Genomic DNA, 26,416 nt, shown 5'->3' on the forward strand with positions numbered 1-26,416 from the left:
CCTCACACTGTCAGGATCGTTTCACTTCTGATGAAATCATAAAATATTTATTCAGTTTACATAAAACAAATTTCTGTATTTTCTGCTCAGCTTTTATTGTGAAGAGCTGACTTTATCGCTGAGCTCTTGTCGTAAATAACAGCTTCCTGCAGGGTTTTCTGTGCTGGATTCCTCACACTGTCAGGATCAGTCTGCTACCACATGACCCAGAGGCCCCTGCAGATCTGTGTGCGCGTGTGCATGAGCCCTGGTCAGTGTCAGTCTCACAGTCTCCCTCGCTGCTTCACTAATCCCATTTCCTCCCCATCATCCTTTTATCTGCAACACAGTCTGTGTTTGCTGAGTGTGTCTGAGTGTGTGTGAGTGTGTGCTGTGTAATAGGAAATGTTCCCATGGTTTGGACTTGCAGGCTGACTCTGTGATTTCGAATGACTGATGAGTGAAATTCACTGTGAAGGTGAACTACAAAGAAACACATTTTCCAACATGGTGATGCCGGGATGGTCCATCGGGTAAAGTAAATCTGTTGGGCATCTTTCTTTGCCTTTAGACAATAATTCTGATGGGAAAAGAACCAAACGGGACAGGCGGAAAAAAATTAATAAAAAGAAACATTTTCACATGAAGGCGACACCTGGAGAGTTTGGTTTACGTCTTTAAGCGTCGTCATGTCACAAAAGCAATAAAGTTTTATAAGTCAAACTAACGCTCTTTAAATTCCATGACAGATGTGCGATGTCACGTCAGCGGCATGTGGTGGGAACAAATCCGTGCCGTTTTAATGTCCACGGGTCTACAGCAGCTCGACTGTTCTGCTCTGAGAGCCGAATCCTCCGTGGCCAGCAGGTGGCGCTGCATTTATGTAATTTGATTTTAAAGGTAAACTGTACAAATGTTTTTCACCATTAGATGGCAGTAGATCTGTTTTCCTACCCCTTCCCCTGGAGCCGTTGAATGGAGGAGTCGAGTCATCTGCGTTCTCTCCCAAGGACCGCGTTTTTACAGCAATGGCGTTTTATGGAGCCTCACATTAGTTCCACATGTTAGCAACATACGGTAGCTGTGCCACATTTATATTTACAGGTGAGAAGTTAAAAACCATCAGCTTGTTATCAGCACACATTCTAACTGCCCGATAAGAAGTTGCGAAGTTTCAAAGAGAAGAACTTTTTGAAGGCTACGAACGCCCGCTGACAGGACTCTGACTCACACAAAGGCCCCGCCTCTTCAGATTCAACTGCATAATCCTGGCTAAACATGTTTTAGTCATTCAAGAGAGATCAAAAACATTAAATATGATCATACCGTTTAGATCAGCTGTCTATGCCAGGGGAGAGGCGTCCATCTTTATTTACTCTGGGGGCTGTAACGCTTTGTGAAAGGAGCCGATACGAGTCAGCGAAGCTCACTGCTGACTGATGACCAGCTGTTGAACATATGCTGAGCTGTCTGTAAGGGCTGCTGTTTAGCTGGGATCTCTGTTAGCTTCTATTAGCTGCTGTTCGCCCGGGTTAGTGAAACTTTATTTGAAGTATATCTAACATTTTTAGAGTCTTAGAGAATAAACTCAAAGAGGATGGTGTTTTATTAAGATGTTCACGTGTCTCTTTGGGTTTTTGTGTCTTTGGTTAAGTGTAGCATTAAGCTTTTATTGCTGTGAGCAAATTTTAAAAATGAAGTTATTATAACATCTGTCTGGTTTCCATCAGACTTTATTTATTTGAAATGAGTTTAAATATAAAAATATTCTTTTTAAAAAACATCGCTGGTGGAGGAATCTGAGTCTGCCGCCGCACTGACCGACGCCTCCATCACCTCCTCCTCCTCCGGAGGTCTTACGGCGGGCAGGTGGACGCCCATCTTCCTGCTTCCTCCCTCTTCCTCCTGCTGTCGAGCTGCAGATGCAAACACATAAGATGACTTCAGCTGCGCCCGCCCACCCTGCTGTTATTACACTCACGTGGTGTGAGCAGAATCATCTGCAGCTCAACGTGGCAAAGACCAAGGAACTGATAGTGGACTTCAGGAAGACCAGGAAACACTTGACCCCTGTTTCAATCCAGGGGGTCAGTGTGGACATTGTGGAGGACTATAAATGCCTCGGAGTACACACTGAAAATAAACTGGACTTACAGGAAGGGCCAGAGTCGTCTCTATTTTCTGAGGCGGCTGAGGTCCTTCAACATCTGTCGGACAACGCTCAGGATTTTCTACGAGTCTGTTGTGGCCAGTGCTTCCCTCTACGCTGTTGCATGCTGGGGCAGCAGGTTGAAGGTTGCTGATGCCAACAGACTCAAAAAACTGATCCACAAGGCCAGCAATGTTGTGGGGATGGAGCTGGACTCTCTTAGGGTGGTGCTGCAGAGGCCATTGTTGTCCAGGATAAAGACAATGTTGGATAACACCTCCCACCCACTCCATGACATGCTGGTCAGTCACAGGAGCGTGCTCAGTGAGAGACTGAGATTACCCATAATGCACCACTGAACGACACAGGAAATCATTCCTGCCTGTGGCTCCCTGTACAACTCCTCCACCCAACACACTGTTTACTGCCATAGCTACACCTTTTTTGCACACGCTCTTCTTTCTTATTCAGATATTTATTAGTAAGTGACTTATATGTATATTGTATATTTTGTATATGTGTGTATTGTCTGTTTTTGTTACTGTTTATACTGGAGCACTGTAAACAACAGAACTCTGATTCGTCCCGCTGTTGAAGGTGCTGAACTTCTTCCTGCTGAATCTTTTATTCTGGAGAGCAGCTTTGCATGACTCCATTAGTAATAAACTCCTCAGCTCCTCCCCCCTTTAACCTAGCCTTCTTCTGACTGGCTGAGCTCTGGAAGCCTGCAGTGAGTAAAGCGTTTACATAACGCGCTGACATCAGAGCACTGTGAAAGGAGAAAGAGGCTCGCTGAGGTCACAGCCGAGCAGCATGGTGCGCTCGAGGCGAGGAAGAGGAGGTGACGAGAAACGCTTTGACACGTCCGTTTCCTTCTGCCGGCTCGGCTCATGAGGTTAGTCTGAAGCCTGAGAGCAGCAGGAACTCGCTGACCCCGAGCTGCCACCAGGAATGGAAAAGCAGCTGTGGGTTTCTGGGACACACTGAGCGGCTGTCTCCAGCAGGGAGGAGCATGAAAGAGGAGCTCTGACGGGGAGACGGGAGGCGGTGTGAGGAGCTGCAGGACACTGAGCTCACTGTGAGGATGAGCCGCCATGATGGAGGTCTGGACGCCTCACTTCCTGTCCCTGAAAACGATTTATTTTTGTTTCAGTCACTGAATCGAACCCTCTGTGAAACTGCTGCTCCTCACTTCCTGTCACATGACTCCTGCCGCTGGGAGGGACGTTCAAACAGGACAATGAGCTCAGTGTGAGGACAGTAACGGCGCTGCCTGCTCTCAACACTCAGGGGTCTGTGTGATGTCACAGAACGGCTCCTCCCGACCGCCGTTCAAACGCTCCTTTTAATTGCCTTAAAGGGGGCGGAGCTAAGACCGCTTGTTTCACACAGCAGATGAGCCGAGACAAAGAAGGATTATTATGAACTGAGTCATGCAGAGCTGCTCTCACTGTGTCCAGAGATAAACCAATCAGAGCGAGTGGCCCGTGAGCCTGCGTCTCCATGGTGATCAAGACAGAGCCATCACTACGACACATGCCTCCGTGAGCTGGTTGTCATGGTTACTGAGCATCTTCTAATTAAAGAGACGAAGGTGGACCTGACGAACCTTCACACACACACACAGATGTATGTAAACACGTGCTCTGATTGGTCGGTGAAGCCTGCGCGCACACCAGCTGTGATATGTTTCCATGACAACCAGAGCACAAAGAGAGAGGCTGGTGATGAGGTTCAGTTCTTTGTCCTCGTCTTCAGGCACGTTTCATTCACAGGAAGTGAACCGCAGCAGTTTCTGGTTCCTGTAAGGCGCTGGTCGTATGATGTCACAACTGCCTCGTTGTTGAGATCTAAAGCTAAGAGTACACGCCCACGTGCTCCCATTCCGTCAGAGCGAGTGTTTGACCTGCTCAGCTTCCTGTTAAAAAGTTTGCCTTCACCACCTGACACCTCGCCGAAGGAGGCGGAGTTAGACAGAAGCCTGCTCCTTCTTAAACACTTCACCCAACTCAGAGCGCCCCAGCTCGACGTCCGTGACCCATGTGATCAAATTCCAGATGTAATAAGAGAACATCTGGTCATGTAACATCGACCTGAGCGCCGCGCCGCCGTGCTGGGACGCCTCGGTGGCGTCTCGCCGCCATGATGCGGTGTTTGTGTCGTGTTACAATCAGCATCACCAAATTTCCAACTTTAAAACAATAAAAGCTGAAGAGTGAGGGGTCACCTGATCTCGTTAACAGCTGCGGCTCTCAGCAGGTCAGTTTTCACACTGATCTACCTGTCAGGTGTTTCCTGTGTCTGATGTCATCTTTAGGAATCAAACAGGTCTCAGTGAACCAGTGAACCAGGGCAGCCCACGGGGAGACTTGGGCTGATTTTTGTGTGGACACTTGACACCCCCTGCTGCTCACACAATGAAGAGCAGCCATTTTATTCTCTATGTGACCAAAAGTATGTGGACAGCTGACCTGGGGTCAGTTTCTGTTCCTCAGATGTTGTTCGAAACTCGCTCATTTCATTTCATCTCCTCCATCGTCAGCCGATAAAAAGTGACTCACTTTTTATCGGCTGACGATGTTTCCTGTGCTGCTCCAAGCCTGCGGCGTCCGTGATCTCAGCTAAAAAACATCTGCAGACCCACAAAACGTTCAAGAATCACAGACAGGTGTGTTTCTTACCTGTGTGACTGTCGGACGTCCTGACCAGCAGCACCTGAACACACACACACACACACTTATCGGCATAAAAAATTAAAACACACGAAAACAGCCAACGTGTGTGTGTGTCTCACCTGTCCTGGAGTGTGTGTGTTCTCCAGGTGTGGAGGAGGAGACAGCGACAGCTCTGTGTGGAGGTCAGAGGTCAGTGTACCTATTAGCTCCCCCGTCAAGTCGCCCAAAGTGAACGAGCCCTGATTGGTGGCTTCAAAGCTGACCTCTGACACATCTGCAGGGAATGGAAACAGAGTGATGTCAGAGGTGAATCAGAGGCGGGGCCAGTTTCTGACTGAAGCCAGGTGAGAGTGTAAAACCTGGAGGTGTCTGAATGAGAACAGTGTGAGTGGCTCTGTTGTGTTAAACGAGAGAAAACTTGTGTTTTCGTCCCTGAGCGTCGTCTGAAGGCAGGCATACCTGCAGCCTGACTGATCTGTCCAGGTGAGCCGGACTGACCGCTGTGGGTGAAGCTTACTTTCCCGTCCGCCCTCCCCCAGGAGCCCTGAGGACATACGAGGTCAGAGGTCATAAGCTGAGGTGTGGTGCCTCTCACATGCACTCTGATGCCTGCAGGCTCACCTCGGGCTGAGGCCTCTCTCCTCTCTGTGTGACTCCCTGCTCCATTTTGGTCAGCAGGGCCCGCAGGAGGTCGCGACCTTTCACCTGTCCTTCACTGGGGGGGTCAAAGTCCTGGAGGGGGCACATCATTATATTAATATTCAGCTTGTGCTTCCAGCAGTGCCTTGCTCAGTGGTTCCTCACCATATCCTGCAGCTCCTGCAGAGAGCTGTTGAAGCTGCACACAGCCCCGCCCCCTGACAGACAAACAGAGCACAGAGTCACACCTGCAGGTTACAGATGTGCTGCTAACACACACATGATGATGATGATGGTACCTGTCATGGCTGCCGGCTGGTTGGCACTGATGAGCAGCTCTCCCTCTGAGATGTGTTTGAGAGCTGCTTCAGTGCCGGCTGTCACCGTGCTGGAGCTGCTGGACTCCTCGGAGGAGGTGGAGGGGGACGCCGGTCCTGCCTCAGGAGGAGGAGACGGGGAGCGAGCAGGGGGGAGGGAGGGAGGAGGAGGAGGGTGAGGAGAAGAGAGAGGAGGTTCCTCCTCCGCTACTGACATCAACCTGCAGGAGAAGAAACGTGTTAATGAACCAGGAAGTGTGTGTGTGTGTGTGTGTGTGTGTGTGTGTGTGTGTGTGTGTGTGTGTGTGTGTGTGTGTGTGTGTGTGTGTTGGACATACAGAGGTGGTTTGTGTGTGGTTATGTCTTCCACCAGTCTCTCCTCATCCAATGGAAGCTCAGTTTCTTCCCAAGTGAAGGGAGGCGGGGCTTGGTGTACAGTAGCTGGGCTTTCTGCAGAGGGGGTGGGCTCTGGGCTGAGAGTGGGTGTGGCTATGAGCTCTGAGGTCACCAAAAGACCTGGTGATGCGATTGGTTGAGGAGGCTCCTTATACAGCGGACTTGTCGGTTCTGATGGAGGGGGTGTGGTTACCGCCGTAGTCTCTCTGCTGGGTGGGGCCGGGCTGGGCGGTGGGGTTGGTTCCGGTGTGGGGACCAATGGGAGCGGTTCGTTCTGCAAGAGAAGCGGCGGCCTTCAGAGACGGGGCTTAACGCTACGACGCTACGACAGAGTTTCCGTACCTCCTGAGGGCCTGCTGGTTCCAGCGCCGGGTCTGGTCCTGCGCCCAGCGGGTCTCTCTGGCCCAGCATCAGGGCGATAGTCTCAGCCAGAACCTCGTTCACCACCTGCCGGATTAACTCAGAGTCCACGGGCACGCTGGCGTCCACGAACAGCTGCAGGCCTGCATCTCCTGCTGCCTCCACTGCAGACACACAGAGGAGCAAACAGTCAGGGAGGGGCGGGGGAGCAGAACAGGAGGAGCAGGAGGAGGTACACCTACCAATGTCTGAGGTGACGCTGCGCTCCTCTGGATCTGACTGGTCCACGTCGCTATTGTGGGTGTGGTCAGAAGGCGGGGGCCAGTACAGTTCTGAGATCATCCTGGACATCAGCTGCTGCTCCACCCTGAACATAGAAACCAAAATGGTGACAATGTGGCGCCGTTTCCACGGTCTGGGGTTCGTGCTGGTTTCTCACCATTCCACCAGCCGGGTCTCCAGGACGTCCCGCTGAAGGGCCGTGCCCAGGACGGGGACCTGATCCTGGGCTGGGAGGGCAGAGGGAGCCTGGGGAGGGAAGATGGGACCCTGGTAGAGGACCGGAGGGGGAGACGGACCCCCATCCAGCTCCACGGCCTCCTCACCCGACACGCTGACCTCCTGCTGAGAGGAGCTTCACTATTCAGTGACATCACTACACCTGAGCTCAAGATTTCTGCACGGCGCTGTAACCTACATGTGCCTGACATTAATATTAATGAGTCAATAGATTATTTTAAAACTCTACACAACATCTTCACCTTCTTCATGACGAAAACCTTCCAAAAATCGTAAAAAGCCCAAAATTCTGAAACAGCGGCTCAGTGTTTAAAGTTTTCTGAGATTTCTACTAAAAGTCTAAAAAACCCAAAAAACATCACAACTGAAAATCAGTGAAATGACAGGATAAAGGATCGAGATATAAATTAGATGTTACTCAAATCACTGAGAAAAATCTACGAAAACACAAAAATGAGACCAAAGGATTAATTAATGAAACGTCTCCATGTGTCCAAAAACATGAATAATAATAACAATCATCATCATCATCTTCTTCGATCTGAGTTGCTGCTGTTCTATTTTCGTCCAGCAGGTGGCGCTGCAGCCTCACTGAAAACACTGACAGTCTACAGCAGAGGTCTCAACCTGGTGCTGCATGTTGACGTGAAGAAATCGAATGCAGAGACTTTTTTGTTAAGGAGGAATTGTTTTTTGTTGAGTACGATGTTAAAATAAGTTCTTTAAAATGATCGAATATGTCGTGAGCAGAGAGCACAAACATGCTGAGGGATGGCTGTTAGCTCAGTGAGAGTCACAAACTCACGTGTTCACTTATGTCTGATTTAGTTACGAACACAATGACAGCAGCAGTGCTGCCACGAGTGCACAGAACAAACTTCCAATGAAAGGCTTCAGTTAGTGAAGAGGGAACAAAACATTTCAGGAAGTATTTGTGGGCATTTTTTTGCTTTTATACTACTTGAAGACTAAAGTGGCCGTCCAATGAGACGACGGTGGCTGCGCTAAAGCACAGAGGAGGGGGAGGAGCTTACTTGCACACCATCAACAACAGACAGGAAGTCAGTTCCAGGGAAGAAGTCGTCCTCTTCCACTTCTTCCTCGTTCCCTTCGATGATGTCAATCATGTGTGATGGAGGACGGGGAGGGGGAGGAGCTTGTTCTGCCTCCAGGAGCTGCTGTGAACACACACACACCTGTCAGAGCTCACACCTCCACCCTTGACTGACTGAAGTCCTCAGAGGCTCAAAGCTGCTCACCTGGTCAGGTGCTTCATCGCCCACAGAGGCTGTTGGAGAGGCAGCGAGCGCTGATGTCAATTCCTGAGGATGCTCACACCTGGAGTCCATCCGGGGTGGACCTGCATGGGGAGGGTTGTGTGTGTTATACTTGACCTTTGACCTGGAACTGTTGTTTATGTTTATTTTAACCTTTACAAAAACAGGTTACTATGTTACTGACCCAGTGGGATCGCTATGGCGACAGGGCAGCTGTTTGCAGGGGTCATGCTGAGGTCATCAAAGTGACCTGAGGTCAGGTGTGATGAGCTGAAAATGTGAGATCGGCCAGGTGAGGAGGAAGCAAAGGGAGGGGCTGAAATGATTGGTTGGGCCTGAGTGAGGGGTGGGGCCAGGCTGGTCTGAGTCTTGGAGGACTTCAGCTTCACACCTGAGACACAGAGCAGAATGTTTGACGACGCCCACAGGTCAACCTTTACCATCACACCTACTGATGTCGACTTTCTGACCTCGGACACTCTCCACTAGTCGGGGGCGGGGCTTCCTTCCGAGTGGTGAGGCAGGTGAGCTGAGGCGAAGGTACGGACTCTTCTTCAGGGTCCGTCTCAGACCTTCATACGGCGCCCGGCCATACAGCCGGGTCAGGTACGATTCTCCATCCACTTCCAACTGATGACGCTCAGCTGCTCCACCTGTGCCTCGGTTAGGCTCCACCCCCTGCGGGTGCATAAACACATAACCAATCAATGATCGCTTGTTTGTTATTGATGAGAAATCAATGGCTTCCAGAAGAATCCAGCCTCACCGCTCTGATTCCGGCTCTCTGCCCTCTGCTTCCTCTCCTCGCTGTCCTCATACTTCCTGTCCCTCTGAGCGCGCCCACTGGCCTCTCCTTCCCTGAGTGGGCGGAGCTATCAGCGTCCACAGCTGAGTGATGGTTGCTGATGTTCCCTGAGGACATCTCAGCCTGATGGCAAGGCAGAGAAGGGTCAGTCCCCGTTTTACTTCTTCTGCTCTTTCTCTGAGCACCGGGGGAGGAGCAGAAGAAGAAAAGTTCAAAGAAGAAGAAGCGTTTGTGCTGTCGTATCAGCGAGAGAACAGATGGCGCCACATCGGAGTTCTAGAAGTGAAGTTTAGAAGAAGAAGAAGAAGCAGACAAAGAGAAAGATGAAGGTGTTCCCAGCCTGCTGGAGCTCACCTGGATGTCTCTGCTTAACCTGCTGATCCAGGCGTCCACTGTCTTCTTGATGCGGACCTCCTCGCTGTGGTCTCTGCCGGTCAGAGAAACCATCCTAAGTGTTTAAACCTGTCCTGTGTTAGCAAGCACACCTGAAGTCAACACTACCATTAGCTACCTGTTAGCAGCTAGCGCCTCCAGCTGGCAGTGCAGGACCTCTCCGGTCCGGGCTCTGAGCAGAGCCTCCAGGTTCTCCTCCAGAACTTTCTTCTGCTTTCGAACCTGACGGAGAACCTGACCTGCCTCCTCCAGCAGGGACGGGACCGCGGACCTCCTCTGGACCAGCACAGACTGGGACTGCTGGGACCAGAGGTTATGTTCTTCATCAGTGGTTTTATTGGGCTGGGGTAGTCTGGACTGGTTTTGCTGGGACTGTAAACTGTTTTCATGGGATACGTTTTGTTGGAGGTGGGAAGATTGGGACCTCGAGCGATTTTCCTTTGAGGTGGTTTGTTGGGACTGGGTTTGCTGGGACTGGGTTTGTTGGGATTGCTGGTGCTTCGGTGGAGGTCTACTGGTTTTCAGAGGGTCTTCTGGCTGCTGGGGGACAGAACGTGTGTCAGGCTTCAGTATTACAGATTCCCGTTAACTCGAGCTGAGCTGAATCGTACACTGACCGTCAGCAGCATCTTCATCTCAGTCTTCAGACGCCTCATCTCCTGCAGTACGTCATTGGCTCTCCTCGCTGCCTCCCAGCTGTGATTGGCTAAAGACTGGAGCTGAGACCTTTCAGGCATGTGAGCATGTCTGAAGCATTAAAAACATGCAAAGAGAACAGATTTAACTTCATAGATCGCTCAGCCTGAATAAATGACCAGTGTAACGCTATAATATTAATATCTGTTAGTTTTTGAGTGTCTTATCTGACTAAACACTCAACAACGCTGTCGCTACTCAAGAAGTGAAAGTAACAGCCCATCCAGCGCTCCGCTCCACGCAGCGTTACATATCCTAATACACAATCTGACTCACATCATCATCATCATCATTTATTTATATAGCACTTTAAAAACACACCTGGTAGACCAAAGTGCTGTACAATACAAATATGCATATAGTAATAAGATAGAAACCAGACATAGCAATAAAAAAAAAACATGTCAGTTACCCCCAGAGTTAAAAGCCAGGTTTTTAATAAGGACTTAAAAACTGGCACTGATGCAGCCTGTCTAATATGGAGAGGAAGGTTATTCCAAAGCATCGGCGCAGCAACAGAGAACGCTCGGTCTCCTCTAAGTTTCAGCCGTGACTTTGGGACCGAAAACAGCAACTGCTCAGCTGACCGAAGGGAACGAGTGGGGACGTGGGCTTCAACAAGTCAGTCTTACACGCCTCTCTGCAGCTTCTCTCCTCCTGCTACCCCCCCAAAAACCCATCTCCATAGAGACTGTGTCAGCTTCCAAAAAGACAAAAAACAAACTAAAAACCAGCAACAAACAACTTAAACATAAACAATCAAAAAGAAAGAACAGTACAGTATCCACATCTGAACCAAAGAGTAAAACAGTGAAATGTGGATTATTAAATATTAGGTCTCTCTCCTCCAAGTCTCTGTTAGTACATGACTTAATAATTGATCAACAAATTGATTTACTCTGCCTTACAGAAACCTGGTTGCAGCAGGATGATTATGTTAGTTTAAATGAATCAACACCCCCGAGTCATTCTAACTACCAGAAACCTCGAAGCACAGGCCGAGGGGGCGGTGTGGCAGCAATTTTTCACACCAGCCTATTAATTAATGAAAGACCAAGACAGACTTTTAATTCATTTGAAAGCCTGATGCTTAACATTGTCCACCCCAGCTGTGAAACTCAGAAACCAGTCTTACTTGTTATCATCTATCGTCCACCTGGGCCTTACACTGAGTTTCTGTCTGATTTCTCAGACTTTATATCTAATTTAGTTCTGAGCTCAAATAAAATAATTATTGTGGGTGATTTTAACATCCATGTAGATGCTAAAAATGACAGCCTCAACATGGCATTTAGTCTGTTATTAGACTCAATTGGCTTCTCTCAAAATGTAAAAGAACCCACCCACCACTTTAATCACACTCTAGATCTTGTTTTAACATATGGCATAGAAACTGAACATTTAACAGTGTTTCCTGAAAACCCTCTCCTGTCTGATCATTTCCTGATAACATTTACATTTACAATAATTGATTACACAGCGGTGGAGAGTAGATTTTATCAAAGTAGATGTCTTTCTGAAAGCGCTGTAACTAAGTTTAAGAATATAATCCACCCACTGTTATCATCTTCAATGTCCTGTACCAACACAGAGCAGAGCAGCTATCTGAACGCTACCCCAACAGAGGTCGATTATCTTGTTAATAATTTCACCTCCTCACTACGTACGACTCTGGATACTGTAGCTCCAGTGAAAACTAAGGTCTCTAATCAGAAGTACCTGACTCCGTGGTATAATTCTCAAACACGTACCCTAGAGCAGATGACTCGTAATCTGGAGAGGAAATGGCGTGTCACAAATTTAGAGGATCATCATTTAGCCTGGAGAAATAGTTTGCTGCTTTATAAGAAAGCCCTCCGCAAAGCCAGAACATCTTACTATTCATCACTGATTGAAGAAAATAAGAACAACCCCAGGTTTCTCTTCAGCACTGTAGCCAGGCTGACAAACAGTCAGAGCTCTGTTGAGCCAACCATCCCTTTAACGTTAACTAGTAATGACTTCATGAACTTCTTCACAAATAAAATTTTTATCATTAGAGAAAAAATTACCAGTAATCATCCCACAGATGTAATATTATCTACAGCTACTCTTAGTACCATTGATGTTAAGTTAGACTCTTTTTCTCCAATTGATCTTTCTGAGTTAACTTCAATAATTACTTCCTCCAAACCATCAACGTGTCTTTTAGACCCCATTCCTACAAAACTGCTCAAAGAAGTCCGCCATTAATTAATTCTTCGATCTTAAATATAATCAACCTATCTCTAATAATCGGCTATGTACCACAGGCCTTCAAGCTGGCTGTAGTTAAACCTTTACTCAAAAAGCCATCTCTAGACCCAGCAGTCTTAGCTAATTATAGGCCAATCTCCAACCTTCCTTTCATATCAAAAATCCTTGAAAGAGTAGTTGTCAAACAGCTAACAGATCATCTGCACAGGAATGGTTTATTTGAAGAGTTTCAGTCAGGTTTCAGAGCTCATCACAGCACAGAAACAGCTTTAGTGAAGGTTACAAATGATCTTCTTATGGCCTCTGACAGTGGACTCATCTCTGTGCTTGTCCTGCTAGACCTCAGTGCAGCGTTCGATACTGTTGACCATAATATCCTATTAGAGCGATTAGAACATGCTGTAGGTATTACAGGTACTGCACTGCAGTGGTTTGTATCATATCTATCTAATAGACTCCAATTTGTGCATGTAAATGGAGAGTCCTCTTCACACACTGAGGTTAATTATGGAGTTCCACAGGGTTCAGTGCTAGGACCAATTCTGTTTACATTATACATGCTTCCCTTAGGCAGCATCATTAGAAGACATAGCATACATTTTCACTGCTATGCAGATGACACCCAGCTCTATCTGTCCATGAAGCCAGATAACACACACCAATTAGTTAAACTGCAGGAATGTCTTAAAGACATAAAGACCTGGATGGCCGCTAACTTTCTGCTTCTTAATTCAGATAAAACTGAGGTTATTGTACTCGGCCCTGAAAATCTTAGAAATATGGTATCTAACCAGATTCATACTCTGGATGGCATTACCTTGGCCTCCAGTAACGCTGTGAGGAACCTTGGAGTCATTTTTGACCAGGACATGTCCTTCAACGCACATATTAAACAAATATGTAAGACTGCTTTCATCCATTTGCGCAACATCTCTAAAATTAGAAATATCCTGTCTCAGAGTGACGCTGAAAAACTAGTTCATGCATTTATTACTTCCAGGCTGGACTACTGTAATTCATTATTATCAGGATGTCCAAAAAAACTCACTGAAAAGCCTTCAGCTAATCCAAAATGCTGCAGCAAGAGTCCTGACAGGGACTAGAAAGAGAGAGCATATTTCTCCTGTTTTGGCTTCCCTTCATTGGCTTCCTGTTAAGTCCAGAATTGAATTCAAAATCCTGCTCCTCACATACAAGGTCTTAAATAATCAGGCCCCATCTTATCTTAATGACCTTGTAGTACCATATCACCCTATTAGAGCACTTCGCTCTCGCTCTGCAGGCCTACTTGTTGTTCCTAGAGTATTTAAAAGTAGAATGGGAGGCAGAGCCTTCAGTTTTCAGGCCCCTCTTCTGTGGAACCAGCTTCCAGTTTGGATTCGGGAGACAGACACTATCTCTACTTTTAAGATTAGGCTTAAAACTTTCCTTTTTGCTAAAGCATATAGTTAGGGCTGGACCAGGTGACCCTGAATCCTCCCTTAGTTATGCTGCAATAGACGTAGGCTGCCGGGGGATTCCCATGATGCATTGAGTTTTTCCTTTCCAGTCACCTTTCTCACTCACTATGTATTAATAGACCTCTCTGCATTGAATCATACCTGTTATTAACCTCTGTCTCTCTTCCACAGCATGTCTTTTATCCTGTCTTCCTTCTCTCACCCCAACCGGTCGCAGCAGATGGCCGCCCCTCCCTGAGCCTGGTTCTGCCGGAGGTTTCTTCCTGTTAAAAGGGAGTTTTTCCTTCCCACTGTCGCCAAAGTGCTTGCTCATAGGGGGTCATATGATTGTTCGGCTTTTCTCTGTATCTATGAAGCGCCTTGAGGCGACTTTTGTTGTGATTTGGCGCTATATAAATAAAATTGAATTGAATTGAATTGAATTGTAAGTCAGACAAATAAACAGGTGCCAGACCATTTAGAGATTTAAAAACCAATGAAAAGACTTTAAAACGGATCCTGAATTCAATTGGAAGCCAGTGTAGAGACGCCAAAATCGGAGTGATGTGATCAAATTTCCTTCTGCCAGTTAAAAATCGTGCCGCAGCACATATGGCTCTGAAATAAAAACCCTCCAAACAACGGACCAAAACCCCATGTGACCCCCAGTCTGTGCTTTCACTTTACTCAAGTACTTCAAACTGTACGTGTAGAGAAACCTGACAGGTTGGTGGAATGAAGCAGACACTCTGAGTCACACTGTCGTGTCCTTAGAGTGACTCCAGACGCTGCCGACGGCCCGCTGTGTGTGAGTGTGTGTGTCTGTGTGTGTGTCTGTGTGTGTGTGTGTCTGCGTGAGTGCGTGTGGGTAGCGAGAAAGTACACACACACACACACACACACACACACACAGTCGGAGGGTGGGTAGCTTTCTCGCTACCCACCATTTTTAGGGATGCTTCAGCACCCCCAAAAATGAATCATAGCACCCCCAGCTTGACTCTCCCCTACTCTGGCTGTAGCGCCGTTGCTGCCAGAGCGATGGTGGCTGAGACGCAGAGGAGTGGAGGTGTGAGTGTCTGGCTTAAAACAGGACATATTAGCTGCATTTAACCTTCAGTTACTCTTTATATAGTTGGTAGGAGTCAGACCATGTTTCTGTTAGCTGAAAAACATTACACCAGGTAACCTGCAGTGTTGGAAACGTGTTTTCCGACGATGTTTGCTGCCCTACAATCCGTCCTGCTCTGTAGTAAAATCAGCGACATTTGACTGTCCTGAAATGGAATGAGAGAAGCTGCTTATTGTCATATGTGCCAAGATTAAACCCAGGAGCCACATTCAGGTAAAAGTGTAAAATCAAATGATCCGTCAATCAAGGATAATGTTGGATCAGTGCTTCAATATTTATCTTTTATTAGATGTTCATGTGGTTTGGTTATTTGCCTTTTGGTTGAAAGTACACTGAGGACTTTTTTTTTTTTATTAGTGATCTTAATAGTATATTTTTTTTCATATTAATGTAATTTTTTTATCTAATTGAATACAATCTATTTAATAATAATAATAATAATGGATTGCATTTATATAGTGCTTTTCAAGACCCTCAAAGCACATTACAATTCCACTATTCATTCACTCTCACATTCACACACAGGTGGGGGCAGCTACAGTTGTAGCCACAGCTGCCCTGGGGCAGAAGCGAGGCTGCCATATCGCACCATCGGCCCCTCTGGCCATCACCAGTAGGCGGTAGATGAAGTGTCTTGCCCAAGGACACAACGACCAGGACAGAGAGCCCGGGGATCAAACTGGCGACCTTCCGGTTACAGATTCTATATTTGGAGTGTATTTTTATGTATCTGTATTGTATTATACATACACATTAAAAGTGAATCTCTGTCCAAAAAATGCACTCAGTTTACTTCCTACTCACTATGAGCATCATTCATTATCCTCCCCAGTAATTAAGGTTAGGATATGTATTTTTTTTTATTCCAATCCATTCTTCTTTGGCAGCATTTAAATAACCTTGATCAGATTTGATGGTTTTGTTACGGACTTTTCAAAAAAGTGTTTTGCTTTTCTTTCACAAATGTGGGGATTAAATTGTGTTAAAATGTACAAAACAGTGATGTCATGTTTTGTGACGAGGACCCAGGCACAGAGAGACTTGATGAATTTAAGAATCTTATGATTTAATAAAGAAATTTGCAGACTTGCACAGAGATGGTAAAATTATGATGACTGATAACGGAGACGAAGACAACAGGCGATGAGGACAGGGAGGAACAGGGGTTTAAATGCACCAAGGAGACAGTCAGAGGGAACTCGGGACAACTGGAGACATTCAGGGATGCAGGGACTGACAGACACGGGGAAGACGTGTCATCGTGTGTGTGTGTGTGTGTGTGTGTGTGTGTGTGTGTGTGTGTGTGTGTGTGTGTGTGTGTGAATGGGTGGATGATTGTGTATAGTGTAAAGCGCTTTGGGGTCCTTAGGACCAAGTAAAGCGCTATACAAATACAGACCATTTACCATTTACCATCGTGACGAGTAAAGTTTATCTTGCCTGGCTGGGCAGCTCTCTGGGTGCTCAGCACCCCCAAAGCTCTGATCCTAGAATCGCCCCTGGTCTGACCTTCAACTCAGAAGGTCCAAACGCCCTCAGCTAAAGTCGTGACGCTCGCTGAAGCTGAAAATGTGGCGGTGGGTGGGGATAAAATGGGCGCCGCTGTCAACTTGCCCTCTGTCATTTAATCGCTCAGAAACTATCACAAACGGCTGCTGCAGGCTGTCTGCTGCTGCTGTTGCTAGGCAACACCCCAGTGGTTTCTCATGGTGACAGCGAGCAGAGATGCTGATGGAGGAAACGGGCGGGGGAGGGGGCCCGGGCCTCCCCTTCCTCCTCTCTGTAGACCTTTACATGCCAGCAATAATTCATGAGCGCCGTAGTAACGGCTGCGGATGAATATTAATGCCGCGTCTTTGTGCTTCACCCTTTTCTTTGTCCTTGTGCTTCCCTTCAGCGCTCCGAGCGCGCTGCGTGTTCGACACACGAGCTAAAACCGGACCTGTGCAGGCCCACGTGGACCGCATTCATTCGATGATTAATGCTGAGCACAGGTGGACTGCTGTGCTGCCTGAATGTGGACCCGAACGGGCTAACCTGCCTAGGACAGATGTGGAGCCACATGTGTGGTGGGGTCTGGGTATAATACTTAAACATGTTAAATAAAGAGAGTCCCTGTGTGTGGCACGAGGCCCTGTGGGTGAGTTTCAGCAGGCAGACCCGGCTTAACTGCTGAACTACCTGAGACAAAATCCATTATGGTTAAATGTGGACCAACGTGGGACAAAAAGGGACACTTGTGAACGTAGACCCCCCCCCCCCCTTTGCTGCCGTACAGGCTAAATGTGGACCTGCCACACACAGCTGGCTGAATGCTGACTGAATCTAAGTGGGGTACATGAAGTGGAATAGACACACAGCGGGTGGAAAATGTCAGGTGGGCCAGATGTGGTTCAAATATCATGACATACCTGACATCTGGCCCACATAAAGCGTTTTAGCATTTGGACTCCAAAACACGGATCCACCGACTCCAGATGGATCCGCTGTAGGTGTGGAGCTAAATCAGGTTTGCATGAAATCTGCAGCACAAGCTGAAGTGGACCAATCAGGCGACATAAAAACACAGCGAGACGGAGGCTTCTGAGCGGGCCAGTGGGGGAGGGTCGACGCCACAAACAGTCATAGGTGTGTGTGTGGGGTTGGGGGGGGTCCTGCGGGGAGTGCTGATGGACGAAAAAAAGAGTGCTGACATCATCATCTTAAATGGAGTCAACGCCGTGACACGCAGGGAGGGGTGGGGGCTTGTTTATTGGCACGAATGTGAAGTTATTGACGGCTGCGATCACGATTCTGTCAGTGTTTAACGAGCGGCCGATCACTGCAGCACTTTCCTGCACATTCCTGAATAAATTATGTCTTTAAACGTGAAGCTGGTAACCATGGCAACAGCAGCATCCTCCATGGCTACAGCGAACGAAGAGGAGGGGGAGAAAACCGACTGCGGTGCTGCGCAGACAGATGAATCAAACCTCGCTGCGACTCCGTGTCTTTATTTAGCTCTGCACGTTCAGCCCACGTGAGCGCCGACTCACTGATGGAGGCTCCGCCCACTCCGCCTAACTCAACTGTGTCTGAACATGGAAACTGATCCAAGCTGGCATTCTTCACCGCACTGTGCCAGATTTCCTTCAGACTTTTCACAATTTTCGAGCGGATGCTGTCATGTTTCTGTGGTTCAGGATAAACATGACGCTTCTAACAATGAGCTCAGGCAGGGAGCCCCAGACATCCCATGAAACCACCTATATCACCTATTATTGCAATTTATGACCTTTCTCCAACTGCAAGTGAACTTTGTCAATATCTACGTTTTATCCAGTAAGGATAAAACGTTACTTATGGCTGCAAACACAAAGGTTGCCATAAGAGTCAGACAGCTCGCAGAGAGGCTGCCTCCTCTGTGATCAGAACAGCGAGCGCGATACCCTCGAGCTCTGGGCAACCGTGTCGTCCCCACACGCCGCGATCTGCCACAGAATGCGAAAACATTCAGAGCAGCCGCTGATGTTGTGGATGTCCCGACTTGCCGTTAGGATCGTGCAAGGCCGCTCTCAGAGCGCGAGAAACGAGCTGCAGGTTTGAGAGCAGCTCGCTGTAAATCCACACACCTGCAGCGTGGTGTCTTTGTCTGAGCCGCTTCGGCTGCTGCAGCTGCACGCACAAAAACACTCTGTCAGACACTGCGCGGCCAATCAGAGCGCAGCAGAGGTGAACTGAGCAGATGCAGTTTCTGGATCTTAATACGACGCCGTGTCTTTAATCAGAGTCCTTGCTGTCTCGGTAACAAACTCCTGATGCAGTACTGGTACTACCATTACTGCAGTATCAACAGCAGTACTCGCTGTACTTGTAGTTTCTTGCTGCATTGCAGATTTTCTCTTTGAATAACAAAAACACCCCTGGTGTGTGTGTGTGTGTGTGTGTGTGTGTGTGTGTGTGTGTGTGTGTGTGTGTGTGTGGACGGTGATGGTTAAGGTGCCCTTGGCTCAGTGCAGCAGCTCGCTGTGTGAATGCTAACCACGCTGATCTGTGTGTGTTTCTGCTGGTTACACTTTGGTGCCGCTCGGCTCCTCACATGATCATTTCTAACATTTGTGACGCCAACATGTGGCTCGGGGGCCACATCTGGCCCAACAAACAGTCCAATACGGCCCGAAAATGGACGAGTTCCTCGAGCTTTCATTAAAATGCTGATCACGTTTGGTGACGAAGGAAAGGTCACAGTTCAAGTGAATGTAAAATTAAAGGTAAGGCTCAACATTTCGAGTTTCTTCATCAACCCAGAGACAGCAGAGAAAGTTTCGCTCTTGGCTTCAAGTCGATCAAATCTGCATCTTTGTCAAATACAAATGTTGGAATTATAAGAACATAAAAGCGTCCATGAGAAGACGCTGAGTGCAGGATTTCAGGAGCTGACAAATTCAGAAAATACCTGTACGGTGGAAATGTGGCTGTTTTCCCTGAGAGGCCCGGATTTGATCCCAACACAACTTCCTGGAGACATAAAGATCAATAAGTGAGACTTCATTCACTCCAGTGTTCTTACTTTAGCTTGACTTCTGGAAAAAACAGGCGAGCCGCTCCATCACAGCCTGACTCAGTTTCTACTGAAAGAAGCCTTTAGCCACAGGACGTGAGTGATTCCAGCACCAGAATTTCAAAATAAAGTCGAGTGTCGCATTAAAGAAACGTCACGTTTGACAGAAAAGGAATTTATTACAACCGACTCAGCTCCAAGGCACGTTACAAGATCAAATGTGTTAGTTTCATTTTATCTGAACAGAAACACAAAACAAGCTGAACCTTAATGTGAGGCAGGAACAGAGAGGAGGGGCTTCTTATTGCAGTACAAAATATATTAGAAAGGAAAAATTTAAAACGTCCAATTCAAAATGAAAATATGAAATAAATTATTTCTATAAAAATAAAAAAAATTGCTTTTTTTGTTGTTTTCTTTACAGACACGACTTTCTAATGTAAAAATGGAGCATGTGTTAGTGACTACCGGCTGCCTCACACTGAACCTCCTAAACACCACGGCACTGAACACGCCTTCATCTCCACGACAACACAACACGCTCGTTTCTTTGTTAAACACGTTTTCTAAAACATCCACATGTAGAATATTTATAAGTTCAGCTGTCTGCTCCAAACTCGGCTGGAACCTGGATGGAGGGAAGACGGCGTGTGCACGGTTTCCTCTTTGATGCCCCAAAACATCTGACACAGTTTTCAAGTACAAAAGGTTTTTTTCTGTTTTACATTTAGATCATGACACAAGGTAGAAACGAAACACAATTCCAAGGGTCGTTTAAACATGACTCTACGTCCTGCTCGTCTGTTTTTATGCTGATTTATTCGTTTACATCTGCAGTGAAACGTCAGCATAATTATACTCTGACACCGTTGGCTTTCTGGGCAGAAACAAACTTCCTGTTTAGTCTCTCCAACAGCTGTCAGAGAGCTAGCGTGTTCACGGTTCTCACTTCCTGTCCAGTCCAAACAGAAGAAAACCAGCAAACGAGCAGCAGACGTGTTCCTCGAGGTGACTTTACCTTCCAACTGTCAGGGCTAAAGTCGAGGCGTTTTTGGTTGGTTCACTTCAAACCACTGGGACCAGTTTGTCCACAGCAGAAACTCTCTGCATTTGGGAGTTAACTTGTTTTAACTTGACTGAAAATGAAGAATTCATCAGTCTGACCTCCATCTTTGCGTTTGCTTTGTGGATCCAGGTGCAACAGAAACATAACATTTATTCGCTGGACGAATCCAACTATGAAGTTTGTTTTTTAAAGCCCAGAAAGTTTCTATAAGCGAGTTATGAGCAGCAAACACGCATAGCTGAGCGGTGACGGCTCACAGCTGCAGCGAGTCTCAAAGCTGCTGCAGAGATCAGAGTCACGAGCGAACGCGGCCGCGCCTCCTCTCAGCCATGTTGGGTTAGAGGAGGTGAACTGATGCTGCAGCTGTTTCAGGCGAGGAGCGGCTCTGTAAACAGCATGACTCCCGTTTCATCCGCACGTCCAACAAGCCTAAAGTTAAAGTTCAAGTCTGTACACAGCCAGTTATTGTCTAATCATCTTAAGCTCAACACCCCCGCTTCTGCCAACGTGCCACAGGAGTGACGGTCTACCGCCGAGAACGTTACCGAGCTGATCTTTGTGCGACGCCTCGTTAAAGGCACCAAAACCACGAGACATAACTTAACAAAGGCTCTGTGAGCTCACAGGGGACGGTAGCGATCGTTGTGACGATCCGTTCAAAACGAGTGTGTGTGCACGCTCACAGTGAGGACACCTGACACAGGTATGGACCTGCTGTGAGCGCGCTCCACAGCTTCAAGCTGCATTTCTGGAATAACCCTTCATGAAGAGCCCCTCCAGCTGCAGCGAGTGCGGCTCCACAGAGTGGGAGCGTGGAGCGACGGACTGTAAGCGAGCGCTTTCTCCTCCTGAAACGGCGTCCTACCGGCCGCTTCCTGCAGTGGGAATGTGCACAAAGACGCCCTGAAACTCCCCGCCGGTCTCATCGCTGCTAACAGACCTTTGCTTCACAACAGTCACAGCTTGATGATGTCCACGACGTTAATTACAAAGAGTCAAAGGTAATAAACGCTGAACGTGAGCACCGCCTACCCTCCACACGTTTCTCCACCCGGTCGTCAACGGGTTCGTTTATCAAACAGGAAGAATTTACGACCGTTTAAAACAAACATAACTGATGTGAGTTTCACTGTGAGAAGTGTGACGGCGACTCGGACACAAACTGTGACTGTATGTTAATCAAACTCCAGACGAACATGAGCGACACCTGGATCCACACAACAGGCACAGATTAACGTCAGTAATATTTCATGTTTCAGTCAAACTGTTTCAGTCTGTGAGCACATCGTCCTAAACAACAGACAAAAACACAAACGACTCATTCACAAAGTAAACGCACAAGTTTAAACGCCAGACGAACCAAAGATCACCACTCTGATGTCATACATCGGAGTTTGTTGGATAATTTGGACGATTACATTTTTCTTATAAATTTTAACATATTTCTTTGTTTCAAAATAAGAGTCGCCTGCTTGTCCGAACCGTTTATTAAACTGCATCACGATAATCTCCGTTTCAAGCCTTCAACGTATTTTTATCAGGTTTTCTTTACAGATGCAGAAACGGGCTGAGGGTCCAGCGCCGTGGTCACACATTTGGACTCATGGGTGTAATGACACACACACACACACACACACACTATGCTACAGGAGCCACCTGTAATAACATGAACTCCTTTAACAGAATATTGAGGTTGTTTTAAGCCTCACAGTAAAGAAGATTGTGAGTGTTGGACAGAAACTATAGCATGCATGATCTTACTGCACACACACACACACACACACACACACACGGAGCTGGAGGCAGCTCGACATTTAAACTGAAGAGTGTCAGCTGGCTCAGTAACACTCATTTATTTTACTGACGCCAGGTTGAAACTCAACCTTTAACCTCCGTCACATCAAAAACACACACGATGACAAAGGAAGGTGGAAAGTGTTAAATCAGAAAAGCGTTCACATGATCACCAGGCCAGACTCTAAACGACTGAAACAGTTTGCTGTTCTTCATGGTTTGAATATTTTACTGAGTTTAGGTTAGAGCGAATCTCTGTGGGGGGCAGGCTGAAGTACCTCGACCTGGGCTGTGATCCAGGGAACATAAAAAACAAAATCTGGGCTTGAGGCTCCAGCACCTCCTCCTCAGGGGTCCCTCTCCTTCTTTACCTTCACATCTCCAGCCAGGATGGTGGAAATCTCCCCCTGCATAAATGCCCAGGGCACGTTGGAGCCGACCAGCGGGCACTTGTCCCCACTGGGGCAGTACACCTCCCCGGAAGCCCCTTGGGCCTTGATACTCTCCCGGGAGCAGGGGAAGCAGAACTTGTGTCCGGGGACGGAGGGACACTGCACGAAGTGGGTGTCCTCCAGGCGCTCGTGGCAGATGGTGCAACACAGCGGTCCGCTGTTGGCCACGGGGGAGTCGGGCACGCTCTGCGCGTGCACTTGGTCCTGCGCGGGCAGCCCGAGGTCCCCGTTGCGGGAGGAGAGGCGCCTTTGGCCGGAGGCTGAGGCCGGGGACGCCGGGCTGCCGGCCGCGTGCCTGGAGTGCGCGGCGGAGTCTCTGTCCTTGCCGGGCGAGTGCGCGTTACCGAGCGCGTCCGCCACTGACATGAGCGCGGCCATGGGGGACTGTCTGTTCTGCGGCGGGGCGGCGGCGGATTCAGGGGGGGTCTTGAGGGCCTCGCCCGGGCCCCCGAGCCACTGCTGCCGCTGCTGCTCGTCCGCAGAGTCCGGCTCCGGGGAGGCCTTCCTCTTCCTCAGCCCGGGCCGGGAGCCCCCCGCCCGTCCTGGCGGCAGCGGGAAGCCGCCGTCGGCGTGCGGCTGCGGTAGCAGCTCTACGGACAGCGGCTCCCGAAAGAAGCGCAGCGGCTCGGGCAGCAGGTCCCCGAGCAGCCGCCAGTCCCCGGAACCCGGCTTCTTCTCGTACTCCAGGTACTTAAAGCCGGACGACAGCCCGCGCCCGAAGTCCTTCATGCAGTCCTGGTACATCTGCTTGGCCACCCCCGAGGCGCTGGAGAACACCGTCCCGGAGCCGCTCGGGTACTCGATGAAGAGCTTCAGCTCATGCTCCGCGCCGGGCTTCGACGCGGCGTCGAAGGCGAACACGCGGCCCAACAGCGCGTGGTCCTTCTTGAAGCGGACGTCGAAGGGCGTGCTTCCGGTGAGCGCAAGCAGCGTGTCGCGCACGGCCTTCGGCCGGCCCGCCCACTCCTCCTGGCGGCTCCGCAGGCTGTCGCTCAACTCTGCCAGCACCTCCGCGTTGCGCTGCTTCTCCTTCAGCTCCCGGTCCGGGTCGGCGGCGGAAACCGAGGAGGGCCGCTTCGCCCCGGGCTCAGCCCGGCCCGTCTGCGGCAGCAGGCTGGGTGGCACGGCGGCGGACGGCGGTCCGGCGGGGGTCCTGCCGCGGGAGTTCGGACTCTGGCGGTTCAGCTCCGGCGGGCCGTCGTCCTTGAAGCCGTTCGGTCCTCCGAGCCCGGTGGGCGGCCTGCCGCCGTAGTCGAAGCGTCCCAGCGAGTAGCGGTCCGTCCCGGGATGCTGGGGCTTGGCTGCACCATCCGCCGGGTGGTGGTGGTGGCTCGGCGGCTCTTTGCCGCTTAGTATGGCCGCCTGGCTCTTCGTCGCCCCAGGCTGCTGCTGCGGGGGCGCTCCCGCGGCGCCGCGGGCCTCCTGGAAGCCGTGAGCGCGCTTCAGGTGGCGGGCAGTCTCGATGACGAACTCGATCCGGTCCGCGCCCTCATAGTTGACGCATCCGCGGCACACGGGCTCCGTGAAGTCCCAGATCATGGCCCAAGGCATGCGCGGCAGGTCGCACAGGTAGCACGACTGCCGGCGGGACACCTGCGGGGAGGACATGTTCCCTCTGCCGGCCCCCTGCCTCCTCCTCCGGGCAGCCGCTTCACCAGCTCCCGCTAAAACTGCGACACGCCGCCGGACTGCGGAGCCTCCTCTGAGCTTATTGTTCCTCCTCCTCTTCCTCCTGCAGCTGTAGCTCCGTGTGCTGCTGCAGAGATGGAGGAGGGAGGAGGAGGAGGGAGCTCTGCCTTTTTTTTCCCTGCATGCATCACTCCCGGGGAAGCGGAGGAATTCGGATTGTTACCCCCTCTCACACAATGCCACCTGGTGGAGTAGCTGACGTCACCGTCCCTCCCCCTCCATGATCCCACTTGTTGCCCTTGTTCTTCCCCCATCTGTGTCACCCCCACCTCCTCCTCTTCATCCTGTATTTGTCACATCCAGGTAAAGAAGAAGCCCCGCTCCACCTGCAGCACTCCAGCTGCTGGGGTTCACGGGTCTGACCCCAGCACACACGGGTCCGGAGGGGGCACACAGCGGGAGGCCCCCCCCCCCATCATATTTTTGTCTGTAGTTTGTGGGGGCTGTTCACGAGTCATCATAAAAGTATCACAGCTTGTTTCTTAAAATAACTCCTGCTCCTTTTACCAGTCTTTGGCTTTTGAGGGTGGGGGTCTGCTGTCCCCCCCCATGAGAAGAAACTCGGAGATCAACCCCCCTCCCCTCAGAGGAAACAACAGCATAGGTGTTTCATCACCTCACAGCAGTTTAAGGTGGAATATTAAAGGTGGACACTGGGGGTCTGGGCTGCAGAGGCATCCGTGTTGTCAGGCAGGTTTTACCTCTCTGCTCCAACCCACCCCTCCTCTCTCTCTCAGTGTGCACTGAGCCTCGATCGCCCTCGCTGCTCTGATGTTTCTTTGGTTTCTGTCTTCAGAGCTCAGCAAAGTTAATTTATGCTCTTGTTTGAACGCTCAGTGTAGCTGTGCAGCACAGTTAAATAAATAAATGATAAGTAAAAATGAGTTTTGTGATGTGTAACACATGCAGTATACTACGGTAATCAGCAAAGGATTACTGTGGTATACTGTAAATCTCTTTAGATTAAAGCAAAGAACTGACCAATAGGAGAGGTTTGTTTGCCTCTTTCCTTCCCCTCGTGTGTCTCCTGATCGAGGTGTCGTGCAGTCAGACATGATATGAGCCGGTCTGTGTGACGTGATGGGCAGCTCTCTGACCCGAGCCTCTCGGTGCTCAGAGCACGTCTGACTGTGGAAAATATCCTGATTCTCCACACAGCAGCTTCAGCTCTGCTGCAGACAGCAATCACATCACTGAGTAATGAGTCTCTGTGGAGCTGTCCGCACGCAGTTCATCAAACAGGCGGAAAAATAAAAACTACACTAGTTTCAAGCAGAGTGTGCACAAACAGGATGGGGTTACCTCACAGCCTGTAACTCACAGAGGGACTTGGCTGCAGTTTGGCCTTGGCTGTCACAGTCACAGGTACCTGCTCATTCATAACAGTAAAAGACGTCTGTTCGTACAGAAACCTCACAGCAACACAAACACGTCCACAGTCCAGTTAGCACGAGCTAGCAGCTACACCCACCTGTCAGTCAAATAGGCCACGCCCCGATATGCAACCTTGCCTTGACAGAGTTTACACAGGTGAGTTATGAAAATATGCGCTACACTGGTGCATTCTGGGAATATTGCGGTTTTTCAGTTATCAGCAGTGGGTGGCGGCTTTGGCTTAGTGCCATCTCCATAAACACACAAAAGCATCTGCGTGCCTCTCATGGATACTGCTGGCGTTGCCATGGAAACGTGCGAGGAGAAGCTGCAGAATACAGGATCAACTGTAGCACCCCCCCCCCCCCCACCCCCCACACACACACACTATGAATGATTATGCAAATGCAGCGACGCAGACCTGCTGCAGCGTTCAGACGCTCCCAGGCTCCTTTATGTCTCCACCTGCTCCAGTCTTCACACAGCACTC

General features: G+C 49.2%; 2 protein-coding genes across 9 annotated transcripts in view; both read right to left on the reverse strand.

Moving 5' to 3' along the window:
• Positions 1-1,694: 1,694 nt before the first annotated feature.
• kiaa0586 (KIAA0586 ortholog) overlaps positions 1,695-26,416 on the reverse strand; it is a 31,701-nt gene continuing 6,979 nt past the window's right edge. For 2 of the 8 annotated variants that reach the window (XM_084915273.1, XM_084915267.1), the window contains exons 8-26: positions 10,127-10,256; positions 9,628-10,049; positions 9,471-9,543; positions 9,078-9,392; positions 8,782-8,989; positions 8,496-8,702; positions 8,294-8,394; positions 8,069-8,212; positions 6,955-7,139; positions 6,758-6,882; positions 6,498-6,679; positions 6,098-6,429; positions 5,742-5,980; positions 5,608-5,660; positions 5,425-5,535; positions 5,263-5,347; positions 4,923-5,077; positions 4,810-4,843; positions 1,695-1,895 (exon numbers count right to left, since the gene is read on the reverse strand). In XM_084915273.1, coding sequence (XP_084771399.1) covers positions 1,753-1,895; positions 4,810-4,843; positions 4,923-5,077; positions 5,263-5,347; positions 5,425-5,535; positions 5,608-5,660; positions 5,742-5,980; positions 6,098-6,429; positions 6,498-6,679; positions 6,758-6,882; positions 6,955-7,139; positions 8,069-8,212; positions 8,294-8,394; positions 8,496-8,702; positions 8,782-8,989; positions 9,078-9,392; positions 9,471-9,543; positions 9,628-10,049; positions 10,127-10,256 — 3,244 coding nt within the window. In that variant the 3' untranslated portion in view covers positions 1,695-1,752. Of the gene's footprint in view, positions 1,896-4,809; positions 4,844-4,922; positions 5,078-5,262; positions 5,348-5,424; positions 5,536-5,607; positions 5,661-5,741; positions 5,981-6,097; positions 6,430-6,497; positions 6,680-6,757; positions 6,883-6,954; positions 7,140-8,068; positions 8,213-8,293; positions 8,395-8,495; positions 8,703-8,781; positions 8,990-9,077; positions 9,393-9,470; positions 9,544-9,627; positions 10,050-10,126; positions 10,257-19,446; positions 19,509-26,416 lie in introns of all 8 variants that reach the window. The other 6 variants (XM_084915275.1, XM_084915270.1, XM_084915268.1 and 3 more) reach the window with 6 other exon arrangements.
• irf2bpl (interferon regulatory factor 2 binding protein-like) lies at positions 19,711-26,245 on the reverse strand. The gene has a single exon (XM_084915279.1). The coding sequence runs from the start codon at positions 24,469-24,471 to the stop codon at positions 22,759-22,761; it is 1,713 nt and encodes a 570-aa protein (XP_084771405.1). The 5' UTR covers positions 24,472-26,245; the 3' UTR covers positions 19,711-22,758.

Source organism: Perissodus microlepis, chromosome 19 (genome assembly GCF_051167445.1).
Source record: "Perissodus microlepis isolate ML-2025 ecotype Zambia chromosome 19, ASM5116744v1, whole genome shotgun sequence".
NCBI classification, from domain to species: domain Eukaryota; kingdom Metazoa; phylum Chordata; class Actinopteri; order Cichliformes; family Cichlidae; genus Perissodus; species Perissodus microlepis.